Below are 25699 nucleotides of genomic sequence, written 5' to 3' on the forward strand. Positions count from 1 at the left end.
GCTGATTTTCACCCAAAAACTGGTGTGCTGAACTGTTTCTGCTTAGCACAGTGAACCAGACATATTGGATACAAGAAAAGTAATGGAACCTACTGTGCTACGAAGATGCTACAAGAGAGGTACTGAGCTGTACCTCAGAAACAGCCACATCTCTGCTGCTAAAGAGAGACGGTTAAAAGCTTTGCGGCACCAATTAAAGTGATTTTTAATTAATTCAGCAGAAAAAACTAGTTACTTTTGTAACATACTTTGTTACAAAAATGCTTCAGTTGTGAGATATATATTCTCTTTATTGTAATAGCTCCCTGGTGTTTAATTTGTAGAGTACTGTACACGTCCACCTACAGAGGTGGTCGCACATGCTCAGCTCCATCCTTTAACTGCAACCAGTCATACAGTATTTAATGTTAGAAGCTGTGAGAGTTACAGGGAGAGAGCTGCAGCAGAAAATATACGCCCCTGAGCTATGAAAAGGAGATAGCTGCAGCAGAAAGGACAAGCCCCCTGATCCGTCATACGGTGGGATCTGCAGCAGAATGAACACACCCACTGAGCTGGCAGCCCAAAGAGAATGGAGCAACTGGAGCAATGAATGTGGAGATCTCTGGATCCATGTGAGGTGCAGGACTGGTTCTATCTTGTTAGAAAGAGATTGATTGATTCATTGATCTGATTAAGTGTTAATAAATATATGAAAAAGTCCCTCTAAGTTTAAAGTACTGCTACTATACCTTAAAGGGAGTCTGTCACCACATTTGGACATTGTAGACCGCTTACATAGCGTTCTGGCATAACTTTAGATGAATCAAATGGTACCTTTGTTGTTGCGTTTGTCTGCGATTCACCTGCGTCAAAAACGGTCTGTTATTCATATGTAAATGAGGGCTCGCAAGAGCGGCCCAGGGGCGGCGTTAACTTCTTTGAAGCCCAGGCTGCTCATCCTCTTTTGTTAATACCCCTGCACCAGCCTCTGCCCGCCCTTCTCTTCCCTTGCATCCTCCTCCTCTCCCAGCGAAATCCCGCGCCTACGCTCGGCCTTGCTTGGCCGGGGCATGCGCACTGCGATGCCCACAGGGGGCACGGCATTGCTGTAGCTACTGCGCATGCTCCGGCCAACTGCGTGAACCAAGCTGAAAGGAGGCGAGTCAGAGTCGCGCAGGAGAAGAGGAGGGCATCGCAGGGCGCATGCCCCGGCCAAGCGAGGCAGAGCGTAGGCGCGGGATTTCGCTGGGAGAGGAGGAGGACGCAAGGGAAGAGAAGGGCAGGCAGAGGCTGGGGCGGGGATATTGACAAAAGAGGATGAGCAGACTGGGCTCCAAAGAAGTTAAAGGGAACCTGTCACCGGGATTTTGTGTATAGAGCTGAGGACATGGGTTGCTAGATGGCCGCTAGCACATCCGCAATACCCAGTCCCCATAGCTCTGTGTGCTTTTATTGTGTAAATAAAACGATTTGATACATATGGAAATTAACCTGAGATGAGTCCTGTCCCTGACTCATCTCACATACAGGACTCATCTCAGATTAATTTGCATATGTAGCAAATAGGTTTTTTTTACACAATAAAAGCACACAGAGCTATGGAGACTGGGTATTGCGGATGTGCTAGTGGCCATCTAGCAACCCATGTCCTCAGCTCTAAACACAAAATCCCGGTGACGGGTTCCCTTTAACGCCGCCCCTGGGCTCTTGCGAGCCCTCATTTACATATGAATAAAAGCCAGTTTTTGCTGCAGGTGAACCGCAGATGAAAGCAACAAAGGTACCATTTGTGTCCAAATGTGGTGACAGACTCCCTTTAATTTAAACGGTTATTACAGTTTATGCAAATAAAGCTTTTTCAACATATCATAAAAAAATAACATTTCTTAATATAGTATTTTCTATATCAATTCCTCACAGTTCTTAAGATCTCTGCTTGCTTTCATTCAATAGGAACCTTCATTATTGATTTTCAGTGGATCTGTCCTGGTCATGTGATGGACTCACAGATGCACAGGACATTACATTATAGTAATCAGAGCTATGACTCGCAAAAAGCCATGCACTTGTATGTCCATCACAGGACCAGGACAGATTTTTACCTCTGAACCACAGAGGTTCAACTGAATCACTGCAAGCAGAGATCTTAAAAGATGTAATGAAGTAATAAAATAATTATACTGGAAAACTGTGTAACTTTTCATTACCCAAATAATAACCTCTTCTTCATGGAAATGAAATAGCTGTTTAAAGGGGTTCTACAGTTTGTTTAAACTGATGATCTATCCTCTGGATAGATCATCAGCATCTGATCGGTGGGGGTCTGACACCATAGACCCCCGCCGATCAGCTGTTTGAGAAGGCAGCGGTGCTCCAGCAGCGCCGCGGCCTTCTCACTGTTTACCCCAGGCCCAGTGACGTCACGACTAGTATCACTGGCCTGGGCGGGGCTAAGCTCCATTCAAGTGAACAGAGCTTAGCCCCGCCCAGACCAGTGATACTAGTCGTGATGTCCCCGGGCCTGCGGTAAACCGTGAAAAGGCTGCGGCACAGCTGGAGCGCCGCTGCCTTCTCAAACAACTGATTGGCGGGGGTCCCGGGTGTCAGACCCCCGCCAGTCAGATGCTGATGATCTATCCAGAGGATAGATCATCAGTTAAAATAAAGTGCAGAACCTCTTTAAGGGGAATATATCACCAGAAAATGACCTATTGTTTAAATCCTGATTTTAAATTAAACATTTTTCTTAAGAATTATTGGCGATATTACACACGCTGATACACAGTATATATACACACACACCATGGGAGTCATTTATTATACTAAAATATGCCTATATAAGGCTACTTTCACACTAGCGTTCGGAGCGGATCCGTCTGATGTTTCATCAGACGGATCCGCTCCTATAATGCAGACGTTCGCATCCGTTCGGAGCGGATCCGTCTGCATTAAAACTTAGAAAATTTTCTAAGTCTGAAAGTAGCCTGAGCGGATCCGTTCAGACTTTACATTGTAAGTCAATGGGGAACGGATCCGCTTGAAGATTGAGCCATATTGTGTCATCTTCAAGCGGATCCGTCCCCATTGACTTACATTGTAAGTCTGGACGGATCCGCTCGCCTCCGCACGGCCAGGCGGACATCCGAACGCTGCAATCAGCGTTCAGGTGTCCGCTCACTGAGCGGAGGCTGAGCGCTGGCAGGCAGATGCATTCTCAGTGGATCCGCCTCCATTGAGAATGCATTGCGGCCGGGCGGCTGCGTTCAGGACCGCTCGTGAGCTCCTTCAAACGGAGCTCACGAGCGGACACCTGAACGCAGGTGTGAAAGGAGCCTTAGGCATATTTCAGGCACAGATGGCGGCGTAGCGGTTAGTTGCGCCGCTATCTATGACTTCGCTCACGTCCGGTCTAAAATTGTGGGAGTGGAGTGGGCCCGTCTCATTTACTGTTTTCTAAGCTTGTTTCAGGCGTAGAAAAAGGTCTAATTGTGAGACAGCTCGGAAGCTGTCTTACAGTTGCAAGAAAAAGTATGTGAACCCTTTGGAATGATATGGATTTCTGCACAAATTGGTCATAAAATGTGATCTGATCTTCATCTAAGTCACAACAATAGACAATCACAGTCTGCTTAAACTAATAACACACAAAGAATTAAATGTTACCATGTTTTTATTGAACACACCATGTAAACATTCACAGTGCAGGTGGAAAAAGTATGTGAACCCTTGGATTTAATAACTGGTTGAACCTCCTTTGGCAGCAATAACTTCAACCAAACGTTTCCTGTAGTTGCAGATCAGACGTGCACAACGGTCAGGAGTAATTCTTCACCATTCCTCTTTACAGAACTGTTTCAGTTCAGCAATATTCTTGGGATGTCTGGTGTGAATCGCTTTCTTGAGGTCATGCCACAGCATCTCAATCGGGTTGAGGTCAGGACTCTGACTGGGCCACTCCAGAAGGTGTATTTTCTTCTGTTTAAGCCATTCTGTTGTTGATTTACTTCTATGCTTTGGGTCGTTATCCTGTTGCAACACCCATCTTCTGTGGAGCTTCAGCTGGTGGACAGATGGCCTTAAGTTCTCCTGCAAAATGTCTTGATAAACTTGGGAATTCATTTTTCCTTCGATGATAGCAATCCGTCCAGGCCCTGACACAGCAAAGCAGCCCCAAACCATGATGCCCCCACCACCATACTTCACAGCTGGGATGAGGTTTTGACGTTGGTGTTCTGTGCCTCTTTTTCTCCACACATAGTGTTGTGTGTTTCTTCCAAACAACTCAACTTTGGTTTCATCTGTCCACAGAATATTTTGCCAGTACTGCTGTGGAACATCCAGGTGCTCTTGTGCAAACTGTAAACCTGCAGCATTGTTTTTTTGGACAGCAGTGGCTTCCTCTATGGTATCCTCCCATGAAATCAATTCTTGTTTAGTGTTTTATGTATCATAGATTCGCTGACAGGGATGTAAGCATATGCCAGAGACTTTTGTAAGTCTTTAGCTGACACTCTAGGATTCTTCTTCACCTCATTGAGCAGTGTGCGCTGTGCTCTTGCAGTCATCTTTACAGGACGGCCACTCCTAGGGAGAGTAGCAGCAGTGCTGAACTTTCTCCATTTATAGACAATTTGTCTTACTGTGGACTGATGAACAGCAAGGCTTTTGGAGATACTTTTTTAACCCTTCCCAGCTTTATGCAAGTCAACAATTCTTAATCGTAGGTCTTCTGAGAGCTCTTTTGTGCGAGGCATCATTCACATCAGGCAATGCTTCTTGTGAAAAGCAAACCCAGAACTGGTGTGTGTTTTTTATAGGGCATCTGTAACCCACACCTCCAATCTCATCTCATTGATTGGACTCCAGTTGGCTGACACCTCACTCCAATTAGCTCTTGGAGATGTCATTAGTCTAGGGGTTCACATACTTTTTCCACCTGCACTGTGAATGTTTACATGGTGTGTTCAATAAAAACATGGTAACATTTAATTCTTTGTTTGTTATTAGTTTAAGCAGACTGTGATTGTCTATTGTAGTGACTTAGATGAAGATCAAATCACATTTTATGACCAATTTGTGCAGAAATACATATCATTCCAAAGGGTTCACATACTTTTTCTTGCAACTGTACATTTAGAACGGACACTGGATGCGCCGAAGTTATGGAGAGGCCGGCAGCTCTTCATTACTTCGGCTGAACCACCGCCTGCTATAGGGCTTTATTAAGATTAGCGTCTTAGATGCCAGTCTTAATAAATGTGCCCCCATATATTTTAAAAACACCCCCAGAATCTGCAATTTTCACACCCACACCCCGACAGACACACAAAGAATGCATGTCCACAATACGGCAATCAGAAAATAAGAAAGGAAGAGAAGAGGGGGAAAAAAATGAATGGAAATAGAGAAGAAGAATAGTATTCATTATAAGATGTTAACTAGAATAAGAAAATATTTTATTATTATATTTCTTAACCCTTTAAATGAGAAAAAAGTACAAAATGATCAGGAAGAACCACTCTGCAGACTGCCAGGTACAATCTTTCTGGAACATGCTCTGTGCATACAAAGGTTTATAAAATACAGATTTTCAGTAGTTGTCATTTTCACTAAGGATACTTTCACACTTGCGTTGTGAAGAACTGCGACGGAACTGCCTGCCGGGGCCGGAAAACCATGTGCAAACGGATAGCATTTGCAGACTGATCCGGATGCAGATCCGTCTAACAAATGCATTGAAACACCGTATCCGTCTCTCCCGTGTAATCTGGAAAAAATGGATCCAGTATTTATTTTTTTGCATTTTTAAAGGTATGCGCAATACGCAGACCGGAAAACCGGATCCGTTTTGCCGCCACACTTGGTGCCAGATCCAGCATTAATGCATTTAAATAGAAAATATTGCCGGATCCGGCATTCCGGCAAGTGTTCCGGAATTTTGGACGGAGAAAATACCGCAGCATCCGGCCAAATACTGTAAGAGTGACTGAACCGAAGACATCCTGATGCATACTGAACGGATTGCTCTCCATTCAGAATGTATTAGGATAAAACTGATCAGTTCTTTTCCGGTATAGAGCCCCTAGGACAGAACTCAATACCGGAAAAGTAAAACGCAAGTGTGAAAGTACCCTAAGTATCCTTCATGAAAATAAACAAGTTTCCTACAAATACTTTGCCCACCACCAAGACACGAGGCTGAAAACGATAGTGCAAAGAAGTGCAGACACAGGCTTATCCAGAGAGGCTTTTCCGGACGTTACCTGTCCTCTAACACAGAGAGAGTTTTCCAAGTCTTCAATCTTGGCTTGGCACCTCAGTAGATCGGCTTGTAACTGTTCCCGGGTCTGTGGAGGACAAAAAACACTTACTATACGGTTTACAAAGGACATGTCCTATCTTTTGCCATATTTTGGAAATCGCGGACCCATTTAAGTCTATGGGTCTGCACCGTAATACGGGATTCAATGCACAGGCACTGGCCGTGTGCAGACTGCAGCACAGGCAAGGAGCCCTTACGGTTGTGTGAATGAGGTAGAAGGCTGGTGAAATTGTTGGGTTCCGATCAGTTTTTCCTGGCAGCCCGGGCCCTGATCAGCGGGTGGATTGGCCATAGAACCTACAGGGAAACTTCAGGTGGCTAATTCCCAGGGGGCCGCCTCAGTCCTCCTCACAGCTACCAGTCCGAGAAGTAATGGTCCTACAGTTATTTAATGCTGGGAGTGTCAAGCACTTATTTACTTGGCCGGCGGCCACAGTTGCGCTCTTGACTCCCGAATTCAATGGTATTATAATCCTGAGGCAACAGACGCTGGCCAACACAGAAGCAAATTCGGGGGACATATATTTTGTGCTGCTGAGGAATTATTTTGCAATGCACTGTGATATTTGTGTTCTGCTGGGGAAGTATATTGTACCGCTATGTGGTATTTGGCTCTGCTGGGGCGGTATTTTGTGCCACAACATGGTATTCCTGACCCCACCTACTTGTGTTGACCCTGCCTTCTCTCAATTTGGACCAGTCAACAACATGGGGCCACTTTTAGTTTTAGTTTTTTTTCCAGGGCCACTTTAAACTTTCTAGTCTGCGCCTGGCCCTTTACGAAGGCTCCCAGGCCTGCCACTGTAATCTTCCTATTAAGCCTCGTCTGTAACCAAACCATTAAAATATAAAAGTATTCATCCTGTACGGTGAATACCGTAAAAAAATTAAATAAAAAAAATCTAAGTGGAAGAATCTCAATTTTTGTCACCTCACCCACCGAAAAAAAAAAATGGAATAAAAAGTGATCAAAAAGTCTAAATGGTATCAATAAAAACTACAGTTCACCCTGCGAAAAAAAAAAAACGTACCCAGCTCTGCACATGGAAATATAAAAAAACTTATGCAAGTCCAAAAATGTAAAACTGTCAACACAAAAGCAAATTTTTCTTTTTTTTTTTACAGTAGTAAAGAACAAGAAAAACTATAAATTTGGCATTGCCGTAACTGTAAGACACACAGAACATGTCCGTTTTAATATACTCCGCTCTGATCCTTCATTGCGCTTGGTGCTCGTCTTTAGGGAGCAGTGAGAAGAAGAAAGCTCTCCATTTTGATAGCTTGAATATACATGAAAGTTACCCTGGCTTCTCTTTCTGCGTCCAGCGTCCCTCCCACTTGCTCTTGCAGTAAGGCGTACGCTCTCTGCAGGGCCTGGTACTCTCGGGTCAGCTGACGAAATCTTAAATCAGCTTCCTCCTTAGGAGTGCTCTTCAAGGGGAATAAGAAAATGGAGCCAATCATCATTAAATATGAATCATACAAATATCTGATACAAGAAATGTATAATGCGTCACAGTCTCCAAACGTGGCCGGATCAGCGCTCTCTACGTTTACCGCACTAAGGGAAATGCTCAGCTCCTTGTGCCTCAGTCTTGTACAAAGATAATGACACAGGGAGGAGGGCTTAAAGGGGTTGTACAGGAGTAAAAAAAAAGGAAGATTTCATACAAAAACAGCGCCACACCTGTCTAGTGCGTGGTACTGCAGCCCAGCCCTATTCATTTTCAATGGAGCTGATCTGCAACCCATGTAAACGGGGGGCCTTGCCTGGAAAAAAAAAAAAAAAGCAGCCATGTTTTTCTAATCTTGTACAACCCATTTAAAAAAATATTCCACCACTTATTAGGGGAATATTTTTTGGTCTTGATGTACAGTGTGCTCTCTCAATTTTGGGGATCCGGTATGGAGATCGGTGCGGGTCTCAGAGGTGGGATGGCATAGCCTAGTGAAATGACGCCAAAAGTCTAAATGACACAACCCCTTCAATAATACACCAGTAAAGAAAGCCTGCTCAAGAAATGCGTATACGGTTATTGATTACTGCAGCAGCAGCGACTTACATCTTCGAGGTCTTCTTCGGGCGTTGCTGGCGTCCTGTCCGTTCTATCGGTGTTGTAGGAGGTGACTGACGAGGTTTCTGAATCAATGGATTCTTCATCAAATCCAAAAAACGTCTCCACAACATGCCTCTAAAGAAGAAAGCTGCTGGTTACTGAGCGGAACGCCTCGCCCACCATGCATCCACATTCCCCATACTGACTGTTTTCTTTACTGGCTTAACCCTTTAACGCAACAAAAACACGTTACAGTGATACAACAAAACGCGTTAAAGTGACCATCATGGCGCAGCTGGTGTCAAAACAAGGCTCGTTTCACATATGTGGTAAAGAAATCCGGCAGAGAACAGCCTGCCTGAGTTCTCTGGATCCGGTATAGCCGGATAGTGCCGTGAGACGGACACCATTGACTAAAATGGCATACAGCATGAATCTTGCCGCTACCCAGCATATGTGTTGGCAAAACCTGCTTCATGCACCAATTTCTGACTGTCCGATCCTGACATTTATGCCGGGACACAGTCAGATCCCCACTATAGTCAATGGGGTCCGGCGGGCACGCGGCAGTCTCGATGTTGGAACAGCTTGCCGGGTTTCTGATGTAAGTCACTGGCTACATCTGTACATAGACTAAGGGTTTCAGAAATGGTGATTTTTACATTGAAACAGATGATGAGAATCTGGAGAAATCCGCTAAAAAAAAAAAAAAAAAAAAAAAAGCTTTCAGAGCTGCCGGGAATTTCATGCACCCGCTCTATGCTCAACAGAAAGTCTATCCATTCATGAGCAGGCCGTCCTAAAACAGCCCAAGTCTGCCTGGAAATAATATAAATTCCCGGGTCTATATTTGGTACATTATAAGGGTGCTGCTACACTAGGTTTTACTGGGGGGAAAAAAAACTCATGCATCGGATTACAAGTGTTTTTTGGGTTGGCATTTGTTTACATGCATTTTTTCCAAACCTCTTTTTTTTTTTCCTATAGAAGAGTCTATGAGAAAACAACTGCCTAAGGCCTCATGCACACGGACGTTTTTTTTGCAATCTGCAAAACGGATTTCCGTTGTTCCGTGACCGTTTCGTCCGATTTCCGTTGTTCCGTGACCGGTGCGGCACCTGAGGGGTTAATTGTGCGGATCACAGCCCCCTGTAAGAGATCGGGTGCTGCCAGGCAGCAGGGGGCAGTCATGTACACAGTTCTCAGTATATTCTAACTTGAAGCGTCCCCAACACTATGTCAACGCCTCTGTGTTAGAATATACTGTCGGATATGAGTTTTCACAAAGTGAAAACTCAGCTCTGAAAAAGCTTTTATGCCGACGGATCTGCGGATCCGTCTGTGTGAAAGTAGCCTACGGACACGGATCACGGACGCGGATGCCAATCTTGTGTGCATCCGTGTTTTTTCACGGACCCATTGACTTGAATGGGTCCGTGAACCGTTGTCCGTCAAAAAAAATAGGACAGGTCATATTTTTTTGACGGACAGGAAACACGGATCACGGCCGCGGATGAACAACGGTGCATTTTCCGTGTTTTCAACGGACCCATTGAAAGTCAATGGGTCCGCAGAAATTCACGGAAAACGGAACAACGGCCACGGATGCACACAACGGTCGTGTGCATGAGGCCTTAAATGTAGGTTTTAAAACGCCACTACATAAAAATGCAGTGTTTGAATGGCCCAGAGGCCAATGTGTAATACCTGTCCGCCGCATTTCAACTCAAAAAAAACTGCCACCAAAAAAATGCCGCTTTTTCTTTTACACGTAGTCTGATACCACCCATAGAGAGTGTCTTCCATCCAGCAGCAATGGAATCTCCTTATTCCTGGAATATGAATGTTAGAATAGCACACACAGGGAAGACCGGCACCCAAGGGCTCATCAGATGTTGTAAAACTACAGCAGGCAGTGCATGTTGGGAGTTGTAGTTTCATACCAGCTGTAGAGCGACATGTGGCAGACGTCTGAGAAGACACAAGCGCTGGAGGATAGGAATTCCAACAGATGCTGGATTAAAGGAAATTTATTATAGCTAGCACTGGAAGCACGAGCAGGATGAGAGTAGTTGTTAGGAGTAGGCTAGTCATAATACATTCGCTAAGCTGTGCATCAATGCGTTCCAGTGATGGTCGGCGCAGGGAGACGCGTTTCTACCGTTACTGTACCCAGGGGGACATCGCCAGTGTCCCAGAGCGTCACACCATGTTATACGGTCATTAATCCCAAGCACAACAATAATTAACAAACACCAAACAGACACCGTCCTGGCTGTGCACACGCTAATTACATGCTAATTAACACTGACAGGCTTTCCTTAAAGGGAATGTGTCGCCAAATTTTTTTTTCTGCCAGTTAAAACCAGATATCCTTTATAATTTATATATTTTTTATATGTTTTTTTTTAATTCCACTTCCTGAACATGATTATGTGGGCTGCCATCTTGTCTGAGCTGTCCTTAACAGCATATATAGATACGCTTCCCGGCAGCCACCCTGGGCCATAGACACAACAGACAGGAGGAGATCTGATTGATTTATATGGGAGAGTTTTCTAGGCGTGACCTGTGCAGAGGTCAGGAGGGGGTAGATAAGCTGTGATATCACCTATTGGGAATGGGAGATCCTCTGTTATCTATACATAGGTGATAGCTGCGATTGTAATCCTGTCTGTAATGATAAGCAGATGACTGCAGTAAAATGATCGGTACAGCCTATTAGTAGGCTTAGTGGCTACTGTGAAAACTGCAGGATTTTTTTTTTTTTTAACAGATATTGACATTGAAAATCAAAAATATCACAAATATTTCTTCAAAAATATGTTTAACATAACATGATTTAAACAATAAGTCAGTCATTTTCCGAAAAAACAGCGAAGCATACTGTTTTGGCAGACAGACTCCTGAAAAGAACCCTCATTATGAACTATGGGCTCCATCGGGCGCCTTTAGTTTTCATCATATGAAGAATCCAGCGTTGCCATTTCTCCCCCGTTTTTGTTGTTGTAGGAAAAACTGGTGCAGACGTGAATGTAGCCTGCGTCACGGTCCTCTGAGCTCCCACAGTACGGAGCAGGGCTATCCCTTTAACCTTATACACTATAGTATAGCTGCAGAATTGTGCTACACATGGTTTTCTATGTAATGCAATATTAACATGGTAACAATCCTCCAAAACGGCAGGTCTTGTGGGATTTTTTCCATAATTTATGCACATGGGAAGCCAAAACTAGCTTCAATCTCGCCATAAAAGACCTAGGGCAAAAAAAAAAACACTACAGAGATTTACAGAAACACCGATCAGGAAGTGTTATCATGGGGAACTGCAGCTACTTGGTTAGAAATCTCAAGCTCAGAGTCGTAAAAAAAAAAAAAAAAAAAAAAAAAAGGGTCCCATACACTCTCTAAGGAAGGCTCTGGCCAAATGGATTCACTGAGGCAGGATTTACTATGCACCAGTTATTGTTTTTTTAAGCATTTTGCACCAAAAAACTGGTGTGCATGGGGGGGGAGGGGGAGCATGGCTTCACATAAAAGGGACGTGGCCTAAATGTGCCTCTGTGCATTTTTGGAGTAAAACTACCCCAATGTATAGGTGGTGTATTCTTAGATTGGTTTATTTTTTATTTTTTGGCGTACAGACAAAAATTTTAGGTGCACAGATAAAACTAGCGCTGTGATGGCTAACCTCCGCCACTCCAGCTGTGGTAAAACTACAACTCCCAAGATGCACACTTGCTTGGCTATTATCAGAACTCCATAGAAACGAATGGAGCATGCTGGGAGTCGTAGTTTCACCACAGCTGGAGTGACGGAGGTTAGCCATCACTGCGTCTGGCGCGTAGATATGCCACTGGATTACCACACTTCAAATTTACCAAGGTCAGTACATTTGTCTCTGATCCATATTCTTACACAGTGAGTACAAGTGCAACACTATTAGTAAATCCACCCTGCTCTGTACTGCCTCTCTATAGGCCCTGCATTAGTGGATGGGCTTTGCCCGTGGTACCCTTAAAGGGAACCTGTCATCAACTTTGTGCTGCCCATACTAACGGCAGTATAAAGTAGAGACAGGCGAGTTGATATCAGCTGTCTATCATTTATAAGATAAAAGTAAGAGGTTGCCGAGAACCAACATCACAATAATTACAGACTGGGCCCAGAAAAGAGTCCCGGCCACCTGAGAAGAGTCCTGGTTATTCATGAAGTCCTGCTCTCCCGCCCACCTGCTGATGACTGACCGTCTTCTACCTAGTTTTCTCCCTTTCTCTGTATAAGAGAACTGCCAATCATCAGCAGATGGCGGGAGAGCAGGAGATTATAATAACCAGGACTCTTCTCAGGTAGATTGGACTCTTTTCAAGGCCTGGGCTGCAATGATTATGATGCTGGTTCTCAGCAACCACTGACTTTTAGCTGATGAGTGACACAGCGCTGACATCAGCATTTCTGTCACTATTTTATGCTGCCCTCAGTGAGGACACCATAAAGTTGATGACAGGTTCCCTTTAAGCAATGCTTCATGACAACTTTATAGTGAAATGCACAGTTATAAAGCTGACCTAGATAGAAGATTGAGGTGTCAGATGTGATCACGTAGGATACATGGTTGTAGAAGTCTGATCAGCCCCAGGTGGGTGTATAGATCATTGTTATGTTCGGAGTCATGAAGCTTACAGTGCAGCATAAATGCCGATCGGTGACTAAGAATCTGAACCAACGTCCCGACCCTGCCACAGCAGATCTCATCGCTCATGTGTTCCTGTAATATCGTATTCTACATGACCTACTACACACAACTTATGCAACCCTGTGTAATGGAAGCTGTGCTCTATCCCTCTGCACCTTCTGCTTTGGTCTTCACTGCAGTTTTGCCATTATATTCATGAAACGGGAGGCGCAGGATGAGCAGAGACATAGATCACTCCTAAACAAAAAGTCTCTGAAACCATATGGGATATGACAACCTCTCTTAGTGCTCACCCCACCATCTGAGGCCACTTAGGCTACTTTCACACTAGCGTTCGGGGCTCCGCTTGTGAGCTCTGTTTGAAGGGGCTCACAAGCGGCCCCGAACGGATCCGTCCAGCCCTAATGCATTCTGAGTGGACGCGGATCCGCTCAGAATGCATCAGTCTGGCACAGTTTGTCCTCCGCTCCGCTCAGCAGGCGGACACCCAAACGCAGCTTGCAGCGTTCGGGTGTCCGCCTGGCCGTGCGGAGGCAAACGGATCCGTCCAGACTTACAATGTAAGTCAATGGGGACGGATCCGTTTGAAGTTGACACAATATGGCTCAATTTTCAAACGGATCCGTCCCCCATTGACTTTCAATGTAAAGTCAAACCGGATCCGTTTGCATTATCATGAACAACAAAAAAAAATAAAAAAATTTTTTTTTTTTTTTTTTTCATGGTAATGCAAACGGATCCGTTCTGAACGGATCTAAGCGTTTGCATTATAGGTGCGGATCCGTCTGTGCAGATACCAGACGGATCCGCACCTAACGCAGGTGTGAAAGTAGCCTTAAAGGGGTTATCCCATGAATAAAGTAAAAAAAAAAATATTAAAAAAAATAATCAAACCTAATCTACTACATGACAACCTCTTTCTAACAAAGCTAGAACCAGCCCTGTACCTCACATGGATCCAGAGATCTCCCCATCCTCTGCTCCAATTGTCCTACTAGATTTATTTCCAGCTGTCAGTTTACGGGGAGTGTCCTTTCTACTGCAGCTGGTGGCAGTTAAAGGATGGAACTGAGCATGTGCGTCCACCTCAGTGAGGAGGACAGAGAAATTAGAAAAAGAGCAAACAGCAGGTGGCGGTATACAGATAGATTTCATTGAATAACACGTTAGTTATAAAACATTTTAATTCCATACCCATTACAAAAGTATTCAGATCCAGGTGCTGGTTTGAAAACTGTAGGAGATTTTCCTGGGACAACCCCTTTAAGTATTTTTTTATTTTTTTTTACCAATAAATGGCCAGTTACCTTCACTTACTTCCTATCCCTGCTGCACTGCATGGAATAATGGGGTAGCAGATGCAGACAAAGACCTATAGTTAATATGGATGTTATATTCTAATGGTGGGGGGGTTCAGTTGTTACCTACTGCAGGTAAACCGCCATATTATCTTGACTCAATGAGAGCTAAGTGAAGAAAATGTACACAATGACGACTGCATAAATGAGGACCCTATAGATATAGAGAGAGTTAAATGACAAATTCAACACTGCTACACCTGCATGCAAAACATATAAGAAAACAATGTATATAAATAAATTGACATATTATACTGAATATATATCACACACATATACTGGTTCCCACATAGCAAATAAAGCTAGGATTGGTGTAGGTTCATCAGTACCCCCGCCGTTACCTTCGTGCTTATAGGTCAGCTCCTGGCATCCCGAAAAATACAGGCAGACTAAAGCGCAGAGGCATATGAAGAAGGAGAAGTACAAGATGAGTAGGAAATCTTCCATTGTGTGAGAGCGAAGAGCATCCACTTCAGTAGCTCTTCATCTATTCTCTGAATGGTCTGCGGCGATGGACCGCACAGGAAGTTTCTAGCCTCCCAGAAAGCCCGGGGGGGGGGCGCTATATTAATGCCTGCTCCTCCTCGTCAGGACTGGGCGCAGGTAGCCTGCCACATGTGCACCAGGTCCCCAGACTATTGCATGTGAGCTCCGTATAGCTAGCAACAGTAACCAGGAGCCGACAGACGGCAACAGGAAAACTAAAAATACACTAAAAACACAAAAACAGCTCAATAACCTTCACTGTGCGGTAATGGACAATTTAAAGGGTATGAAGAGTCAGTCTGCAGTTTGTCGGATAACGCGAGTTCACGGCTGTTCTGCCAGGAAATTAAATACGATTTTTTTAAAGTGACGAAGGAGAAAGTGAGGGTCAATTGACAAAACAGCCTCCCTTCTTCAGGGATCAAAAGTTGTACTGAAGTATTAAAAAAGTCGAGCTGCTCCTGCTAGGCCCAGGTAATACAGAGTCGCATGGAATAATTATTAATGTACTGCTCCCTAATAATTAGCTATAAAACAGCCAGATATACAGGGACAAATAGTATCCAAGCAAACAGTACCCAGGTCTAGAGCAGTGAAGACGGTTTGCATCCCTGGTGGTCTAGGGCAGTGAAGAGATGAATCCCCCCCCCCCAGTCCCGAGGACACCATGGAGGTTTTATTTAATCATGTAAATAAAAGCTATGTTTTATCTTAAATCCCAAGGTGCTGGAGCCATTGAAAATTTGGTCCTGAAAAGATTAATGTCTGCATCCTTAGTAGAATAGGCAGGGAAGGTGTTAATGTATGTATGCCTGGTGGTTTATGGCAGAGAGGAGGTTAATTTCAGTATAAGGGTCCATTCACACATCCGTATGTGTTTTGCGGATCCGCAAAAAACACACAGACACCGGCAATGGACGTTCTGCATTTTGCGGACCGCACATCGCCGGCACTATAATAGAAAATGCGGACAAGAATAGGACATGTTCTATTTTTTTCGGGAACGGAATTGCGGACCCGGAAGTGCGGATCCGGAAAGCACAGTGTGGCCCCATAGAAATGAATGGGTCCACAGACTAAGGTGGCTACTTACACCATCACTGGTGGTCTAGGGCACAGAAGGATTAATGCAAGAATCTCTGGTGGTCTAATGGTAACATTTAAAAGGAACCTGTCACCATGAAAATCCAATGTGAGCTACAGGCAGCCGGTTATAGAGCAGGAGGAGCTGAGCAGATTGATGTATAGCTTTATGGGAAAAGATTCAGTATAATAATATGTAAAGTATTAATTTATATTCCTGCTGACTCTGGGCTTTGAAGGCCAATCAGTGATTGACAGCCATCTCTGTATACACAGTCATAGAGGGAAGGCTGTCAATCACTGATAGGACCGCCTCCTGGACTACAAAGCCCAGAACGAGCAGGAATGTAAATGAATGAAATACAAGTTATACTGAACCTTTTCCCACACAACATTATACAAATCCGCTCAGCTTCTCCTGATCTATAACAGGCTGCCTGCAGCTCAAAGAGCATATTCAAAGGGGCAGGTCCCTTTAAGATCCCTGTAAAAAAAAACCTGAAGGTATACAAACAACATCTCTTAACAACCATCCGTGAAAAACTTGCTTGCGGATGCGATGCGATTTTCATGCAGCCCCATTTACTTCTATGGGGCCAGCGTTGCGTGAAAAACGCAGAATATAGAACATGCTGCGATTTTCAGTGATGCGTGAAAACCAACGCTCGTGTGCACAGACCCATTGAAATGAATGGGTCCGGATTCAGTGCGGGCGCAATGCGTTTGCATCACGCATTGCACCCGCGCGGAATACTCGCTCGTCTGCAAGGGGCCTTCTACACGTTAACTACTAGGTGTCTGCCTTTTCACTGAGCAATCTTCAAGTGGGGTCATTAGTTATTAGGGTGATGGGCTACACACAGAACAGACCCTTTCCCTTACTCATACGATCGTCACATTCAGAGTTAAATCTAGTGACAACTGCCTGAGATATCATTAGTCTCAAGGGGCGCTGCAGCAGCAGCAGGAGGTGTCTTAATCTCCTAATCCGAGCTGTAGAATTTATCATTTCTCGTGCTGTTCAGCCGTAAACCTCAGGAGGAACAAGACAGGTAAAACCCTTCTGGCTAATGTTATTCAGATGAGCAGAATGTCGCTGATGATAATATTACACCATTTATCTAGAGGTCATTTGTAATATAATGGACACCAAAGGAGAAGGTAATTGTGAAATCAGCAGAGATCCACTTACATCAACTACATCAACGGTATAAAACATAGGAAAATAATAAAATCACTGCACGTTAGAAATCTTGTTATCTAAAGATGGTGTCTACTGTATATCAGGGATCAGCAACTTTCGGCACTCCAGCTGCTGTGAAACTACAACTCCCAACATGCACACTTAGGCCTCTTTCACACGGGCGTTGCGGAAAAATGTCCGGGTGCGTCGCGGGAACACCCGCGATTTTTCCGCGCAAGTGCAAAACATTGTAATGCAATTTGCACTCGCGTGAGAAAAATCGCGCGTGTTTGGTACCCAAACCCGAACTTCTTCACAGAAGTTCGGGCTTGGGATCGGTGTTCTGTAAATAGTATTATTTTCCCTTATAACATGGTTATAAGGGAAAATAATAGCATTCTGAATACAGAATGCTAAGTAAAACAGGGCTGGAGGGTTTAAAAAAAATAAAAAATCATTTAACTCACCTTAATCCACTTGCTCGCGATGCCGGGCATCTCCGTCTGACTCTTTTACTGTCTAGGACCTGTGGAGAGCATTAACTATAGTTTAAGGACCTGGGATGACGTCACTCCGGTCATCACATGGTACGTCACATGATCTTTTACCATGGTGAATCACCATGGTAAAAGATCATGTGACGTACCATGTGATGACCGGAGTGACGTCATCCCAGGTCCTTAAACTATAGTTAATGCTCTCCACAGGTCCTATACAGTAAAAGAGTCAGACGGAGATGACGGGCATCGCGAGCAAGTGGATTAAGGTGAGTTAAATGATTTTTTATATTTTTTAACCCCTCCAGCCCTGTTTTACTATGCATTCTGTATTCAGAATGCTATTATTTTCCCTTATAACCATGTTATAAGGGAAAATAATAAGGTTCGGGTCTCCATCCCGATCGTCTCCTAGCAACCGTGCGTGAAAATCGCACTGCATCCGCACTTGCTTGCGGATGCATGCGATTTTCACGCAACCCCATTCATTTCTATGGGGCCTGCGTTACGTGAAAAACGCACAAAGAGGAGCATGCTGCGATTTTCACGCAACGCAAAAGTGATGCGTGAAAATCACCGCTCGTGTGCACAGCCCCATAGAAATGAATGGGTCAGTATTCAGTGCGGGTGCAATGCGTTCACCTCCCGCATCGCATCCGCGCGGAATACTCGCTCGTGTGAAAGGGGCCTTACTCGGCAGTTCTTGCAACTCCCACAGAAGTAAAAAGGAGGATTCTGGGAGTTGTAGTTTCAGAACAGCTGGAGGTTGCTGATCCCTGGTCTATAGGATGCCCAACAGCTGGAAGGATCTAGGTGCGGAGCTCTGATCCAGATGTATAATGCTCATGGCACACAGCTGAAAAGTACATTTGGGCGGAGCTTTTAAAATGCTCCGCCCAAATGTGCTTTTCAGCTGGATTCCAGCCACAGTATGCAAACTTTAGATCAAAGCCCTGTCTACTGGGCACATGTATAGTCAATCGTGTACATAGAAAAGCAGGAACCAAACACTAAGATCAAAATGGACCCCTTTGTTATGGTGCCAGGTTTTGCCACCCAGAACAGAAGGGCTTGGTATATATTTCCCCCCATATCCTTTCCATGACCCTTAAAGTGGTTGTCCACTCTTACTATTGATGGCCTATCCTCAGGATAGGCCATCAATATGTGGTCGGCAGGGATCCAACACTCCGCGCCCCTGTAAAGCCTCATTCACACGTCTGTGTCTGTGCTTAAATCCAAGAGCAGGTGGTCAGTGATGCATCCATGAAGCTGTCCATGAAGGATCCGTGTTGGGAACGCGTACAGCACACGTCCGTGAAACACTGACGTGTGAATGAGGGATAAATCAGCAGTTCTGCAGTCGCTGCCGTCCTTTGTGCAGTGGATGGTGCCGGTTACTGCACGCAGAGATACAGTTGCCAGCGCTGTCCACTGCACAATGGTCGGAGCTGTGTAGCTACAGCGCCAACTTCTGGTGCCTCAGCTGACCAGTGGAGGTGCAGGGTGTCAGACCACTGCCAATGAGGTATTGATGCCATCAATAGAAAAGGAGTTGACAACCCCTTTATGTCAATTTCCGGTCGGTTTCATGGTAAGAAGAATGTATGGACTCCCACGGGAATCCACAGAGGCACATGGCCAGAAGCCGCCCCACTTCCAACACCAACCTTAAAGGGGTTTTGCCAGTTCAGCAAATAGCATTTATTCTGCAGAGAAAGTTTCCATGGTTACGACCACCCTGCAGTCCAGCAGCATGGCCGTGCTTGTACACTAAAGAGAAAAGTACCAGCCTATGTGAGCTCCCAAGATCCCGGACACCAGAGAGGCTGGCATTTTTTCTTATAGTGTGCAAGCACGACCACCGCTGCTGGATTACAGGGTGGTTGTAACCATGGAAACGAGCAGTGCATAATGTGATAGAAAAATGAATGAAGTCAGCAAAGAAAGCAATATGGACAATCGCAATACATTAGTAAGTGCCTTGTATTTACTTTATCTACATGATAAATTCCACTTGCTGAAGTGACACAACCCCTTTAAGACTAACCTCCTTAAAACACCAACAAGGGACCATATAGAACCCTTAAAACCAGTCTTACGGCACCCCAATACACAGCTCTTTCCTGATCACTACTTTTCATCCTGTGACCTCCTCACATGACCTTGTGATGTTATACCTCCCAGAAGCTCCTTTATTCTACCCTTTATGGTATCCCATCGCTCGTAGATTGTAAGCCCTTGTGGGCAGTACCATCTCTTCTGTACCAGTTTGTAACTCGGCTTAGTCATGCTAAGTGCAATTGTCTGTATTATGTATGTGTGTATGTATGTATTAGTGTATGTATGTGTGTATGTATGTATGTATGTATGTATGTGTGTATGTATTATGTATGTGTGTGTATGTATGTAAGTGTGTATATTATGTATGTGTGTATGTATTATGTGTGTGTGTATTATGTATGTATGTATGTATGTATGTATGTGTGTGTATGTATGTATGTGTGTATATTATGTATGTGTGTGTATGTATTAGTGTATGTATGTATGTATGTGTGTATGTATTATGTATGTGTGTGTATGTATTATGTATGTGTGTATGTATTATGTATGTGTGTATTATGTATGTGTGTATGTCTGTATTATGTATGTATGATGTATGTGTGTATGTCTGTATTATGTGTGTATGTATGCATTATGTATGTGTGTATGTCTGTATGTATGTATGTATGTCTGTATTATGTATGTGTGTATGTATTATGTATGTGTGTGTATGTATGTATGTGTGTATATTATGTATGTGTGTATGTATTATGTGTGTGTGTATTATGTATGTATGTATGTATTATGTATGTGTGTATGTATTATGTATGTGTGTATGTCTGTATTATGTATGTATTATGTATGTGTGTATGTATGTATTATGTATGTGTGTATGTATGATGTATGTGTATATGTGCGTATTATGTACGTGCACCCCTTATATGTACAGCGCCATGGAATGAATGGTGCTATAATAATAATTATTATTAATAATAATAATAATAATAATAATAATAATAATAATGTATGGCTTTGCTAAGTGACTTCGAGTTTAACCCTTCATGGGCAGCTTACAGCTAAGGTAGATCATACATAGTGGCATGAGGTCCTACAGAGTAAAAATCCTTCCTCTCTACCAGGTCTCTGCTCTAGTAATGGTCAACAATACTTTCTATGGCGGGTAACATAACTCAGCCTGGTTCACTGGAATACTGGCTTTTCTAACAAATGCAGATTAACGGCTCTAATATTGCAATTTACGGTATGTGGCCTGGTAAAACAGCATCGCCCCTTGCAGCCGGACTGCACAGGAAATGGATGATATTTTTTCTGGACTGCATGGTTTAGTTGCCAACATGTTTCTGTGTCTAATTACAGGACTGAATCAGGAAGGATCTGTATGAACACTGAGCAATTATTAGATTACTCTAACAGCTTTCCTTTTTAAAAGGATTATCCTGCAAAAGGTTTTACTATGCAACAAATTTGACTTTTTAAATGAAGTATTATTGCAGTATACAGTACAATGCCTTTCATATACATTTTCCTTTCTAGTAGCGCCCCCTGCTGTTTATCCTTCAGGTCCACCTTCTCCTTCATTCAGACTGACGCGATCAGTAGCTTCCCTTCTTCCTCCCTCATCTCAGTGGCGGCATAGTTCTCACTAGATGCAGACACCTTTCATTCATTCATCTCTACTTGCAGAAATATATACCTATCTCCAGACAGTGGAGAAAGGAATTGAGGGGGCGTTACATACCACTTGTATCTCTGCTGCTACCTGTGAGGGACTATTTTCTATGCAGGGGAGGAAGGCGTTAACAAGAGCTAATTGCAATGCATTGCAGAAGATGCAGGTGTTGCCGAGCTACTGCCCACCACAGAAAGGCAAGCAAGTCCTCCAGATGGGTCAGTAAAAAGTTTTAAATGCGTAGGAGAACCCCTTTAAATATAGCGGGTTGGCAGTAAAAGGCTTTAGGGCATATTTCTATAGGGCACAGAGATTATAAATGAGAGGTAAGTGACTTTAAACTTGCTGTTTATAGCATTAATTCACTATTAGAGTGGGAATACCAGGGAATTTTTTAGGATGGGATCACATTGCGTTTTACCCCTAAGCTGGGCTTTCCAACAATGGTATATGTCCGAATACCTGAAAACGGTATTCAAATGTATTCAAACATATACTGCAACAGCTACAGTAATTCACTTTACTGGGTCAAATGGGGTCCAAAGCATGGTGGACTACGCTATTCTGCCTGGCAATAAAATAGGGAAACAAAGAAAAAGCAGGTCAAACGGAGTCCAAAAATCAATCCGTGGACTCATTAAAGAGGACCTTTCATGCTTTTTTATTTTTTATTCTAGATAAATACCTTTACTTGCCGGGTACCCCCTCCCCCTCCCCTGATGCTGCCCACCCTGCCTGTTTTTAAAAAAAAATATCGCTCCTACGCCCCGCTGTTCCCTCCCCGCTGTTTTCCTGCCCAGTATGTTAATACTGAGCATCGGTACAGGGAGGAGATGCCAGGGTTTCTCAGTGGGCGTCTCCTTCTCCCTGGCTGTGACGCTCTCCGCTGTGATTGGATCGTGGCACAGCCAGGGAAAAGGAGACGCCCACTGAGAAACCCTGGAGTCTCCTCCTCCCTGTACCGATGCTCAGTATTAACATACTGAGCGGGAAACTTACAGGGGGGCACAGCGGGGCGTAGAAGCGATATAAAAAAATAAAAAATAAAAAACAGGCAGGGTGGCAACGCAAGTAAAGGTATTTATCTAGAATAAAAAAAAAAAAACATGAAAAGGTCCTCTTTAAAGTGAATGTACCCATCACTGTATTCCTCTGAATGCAGTTTTTTCGGAAAACCTATTGGAAGGCTAAAATGCACCGTAAATACGGCCTTAAAATTGCCCAGCATTCTACACAATTGAACAGGATTGGGAACTGCTAAAATAAAAAAATAAAAATAAACTGGCAGAAAAAAATGCTTGCTTCAGAGCCCAATAAATTGCACAAATTAAGGAAGAACTTTCATTACAGGAAAAGGAATATTTAAAGAGGAACTTTCACCGATTATTACACTATGAACTAACTATACAGACATGTAGAGCGGCGCCCGGGGATCTCACTGCACTTACTATTATCCCCGGGCGCCGCTCAGTTCTCCCGCTATGCCCTCCGGTATCTCCGCTCACTAAGTTATGGTAGGTGGAGTCTTCCCTTGTTCTTCTGTAGCGCTGGCCAATCGTATTGCAGAGCTCACAGCCTGGGAGAAAATAACCTCCCAGGCTGTGAGCTCTGCGCTGCGATTGGCCAGCGCTAGGGCAGACTCCGCCTACCATAACTTAGTGACTGGAATCTCCGCCTACTATAACTTAGTGAGCGGAGATACCGGAGGGCATAACGGGAGAAAGGATCGGCGCCCGGGGATAATAGTAAGAGCAGTGAGATCCCCGCTCTACATGTCTGTATAGTTAGTTCACATTGTCATAATGGGTGAAAGGTCCTCTTTAAGCTCACTGATAATCGTGGAGTGACGGGCAGGAGATAATTGTGTAAGAGAGGATTCTGTAATGGCTTTAGGAAATGGGTGGTAGAGCTGGACAACATTACTCATGAGAAATGGTGCAGAGTACAGTCAACGACCTCTAGGATATCGAAAAATAGTTCATACAGAATTCACAACTCTACAGAATTCACGTGGCTGATTACACACCTAAAGATACTGGCACACTGTGGCACTAAGGAGGATGGTTAACGTCCACGATGGGGGACAGATATGATACATGTACTTTGGAAGTGCCCAAGGTCGGTTAGGTTGTGGCACGATTCTGAGAGCACATTGTAGGATATCAGATATGGGTTCCTACAGATATTTGGGAGGGGACTGGGATATTCCTGGGACAAAGTCTGACAATAACAAGTTGCTTATAATCTTGCTCTTGGCTAAAAGGGCTAATGTGTGTAATTGGCAGAAAGCTGACCCACCATGGGTGGCAGCATGGATTCAACTGGTGGCAAAGGAAGACGGAAGAAATCCGCAGTGCTGAGAAAGAGCTACACACTTATTAGGAAAAGTGGGTAAGAATATATTATGTTGGTCCTTAACCAGTAGAGGACCCAGCAATTTTCCGGTTTTGTTTTTCACTTCCCGCCTTCCCAGAGCCATAACTTTTTTATTTTTCCGTTCCCATAGCTGTACGAGGGTGCGTTTCTTTGCGGGCTAAGTTGAACTTTCTAATGGCATCATTTAATATTGCATACAATGTAGTGGGGACCCGTTACCTTCATTCTCCAGGTCAGTATGATTACAGCGACACCACATTTGTATCGTTTTTGTTCTGTTTTAATACTGAAAAAAAAACTTTGCAATTGTTTTTTCTTTTCATTGCCATATTCTAACCCCTATAAACTTTTTTATATTTATGTCTATGGAGCTGTGTGAGGGCTCATTTTTTTCGTGGGGCGATCTGTACTTTTCAGCTATACCATTTTGAAGTGTGTGATTTTTTGAACACTTTCTGTTCAATTTTTATTTTTTGGGATGGGAGGGGGGTGAAGTGAAAAAAAAAAAAAAAAAGCGAATTGGCCATTTTTAATTTTATTTCCTTCATGCCATTCGCTGAATGGGATAGATATTTTTATATTTTAATAGTACTGGCATTTTTGGAATCTGGCGATGCATAGAATATTTTTTTTAGGATACTTTCACACTAGCGTTTTTCTTATCCGGCAGTGAGTTCCGTCCTAGGGGCTCTATACCGGAAAAGAACTGATCAGTTTTATCCCTATGCATTCTGAATGGAGAGCAATCCGTTCGGGATGCATCAGTTCAGTCTTTTTGACTGTTCAGGACGGAGATAATACCACAGCATGCTACGGATTTATCTCCAGCCAAAAAAACTGAAGTCTTGCCTGAATGCCGGATCTGGCATTTTTTTTTTCCATAGGAATGTATTCAAAATACCGCAATGCCGGATCTGTCCTTCCGGTGGTGAAAAAAAAAAAATGCCGGATACGTATTTCCGGATGACACCGGAAATACGGATCCGGCATTTTAATGCATTTTTCTGACTGATCAGTCTTACAAATGCCATCAGTTGACATATGTTTTGACAGAACTGCTTGCCGGATCACTCTGCCTCAAGTGTGAAAGTAGCCTTATATAGTTTTTTTTTATTTTGGATTAAAGGGTGGTGATTTCAACACACACATTATATATATATATATATATATATATATATATATATATATATATATATATATATATATATATATATATATATATATATGTGTGTTGAAATCACCACCCTTTAATCCAAAATAAAAAAAAACAGGTTCCCTTTAAGGTGGCTTAAAAAAAATAATAATAATGTAAAGTTTTAAAAATAATAATAAATAAAAATAAATAAATTATATATATATATATATATTTATTTTTATTATTATTTTTAAAACTTTACTTTATTTTTATTTATTTTTTAAGCCACCTCAAAGGGAACCTGTCACCAGTTTTATGGTGTCCTAACTAATGGCAACATAAATAAGTGACTGATTCTCTTAGCAAAATGCTGGGTCACTTTCTTTAATTGACCCAGTCAATCTGCCAACATCTTGTATTGAAAAGCTCCAGCTGATAATGACGAGTCCTGAATATTCATGAGCTCCTGACTCTCCCTGCCCACCTGCTGCTGATTGACAGTTATTTTCCATATGAATCAGCAGCAGGTGGGCAGGGGAGTGGCTATAGCTCTGAATTAAATATACGCTGGACTCACTGACATCACGCTGGACTCAAATCGGCTCATTAGCATGCGGCATGCGGCATCTTTGTGTGTATATTATGAGGTAACCATCTGTCACACCAGTAAGTGAATACATCTAAGGCACTTTTTAGTAGTTAATTATTGTATATAATTAGTTAGATTATAATCAAATATCCACATGACGGGTTCCCTTTAAGTGACTATAACCAGGAACCACTAGATTGGC

The 25699-nt window shown here is 43.4% G+C and overlaps 1 protein-coding gene across 1 annotated transcript in view; it reads right to left on the bottom strand.

Annotated features, from left to right (window-relative positions):
* The window catches only part of JAKMIP1 (janus kinase and microtubule interacting protein 1), a 128824-nt gene that overhangs the window by 48463 nt on the left and 54662 nt on the right, over positions 1-25699 (bottom strand). The window contains 3 exon segments of the mRNA XM_040419114.1: positions 6246-6329; positions 7607-7735; positions 8368-8496. Coding sequence (XP_040275048.1) covers positions 6246-6329; positions 7607-7735; positions 8368-8496 — 342 coding nt within the window.

The sequence above is a fragment of the Bufo bufo genome, chromosome 2, assembly GCF_905171765.1.
Source record: "Bufo bufo chromosome 2, aBufBuf1.1, whole genome shotgun sequence".
Classification (NCBI taxonomy): domain Eukaryota; kingdom Metazoa; phylum Chordata; class Amphibia; order Anura; family Bufonidae; genus Bufo; species Bufo bufo.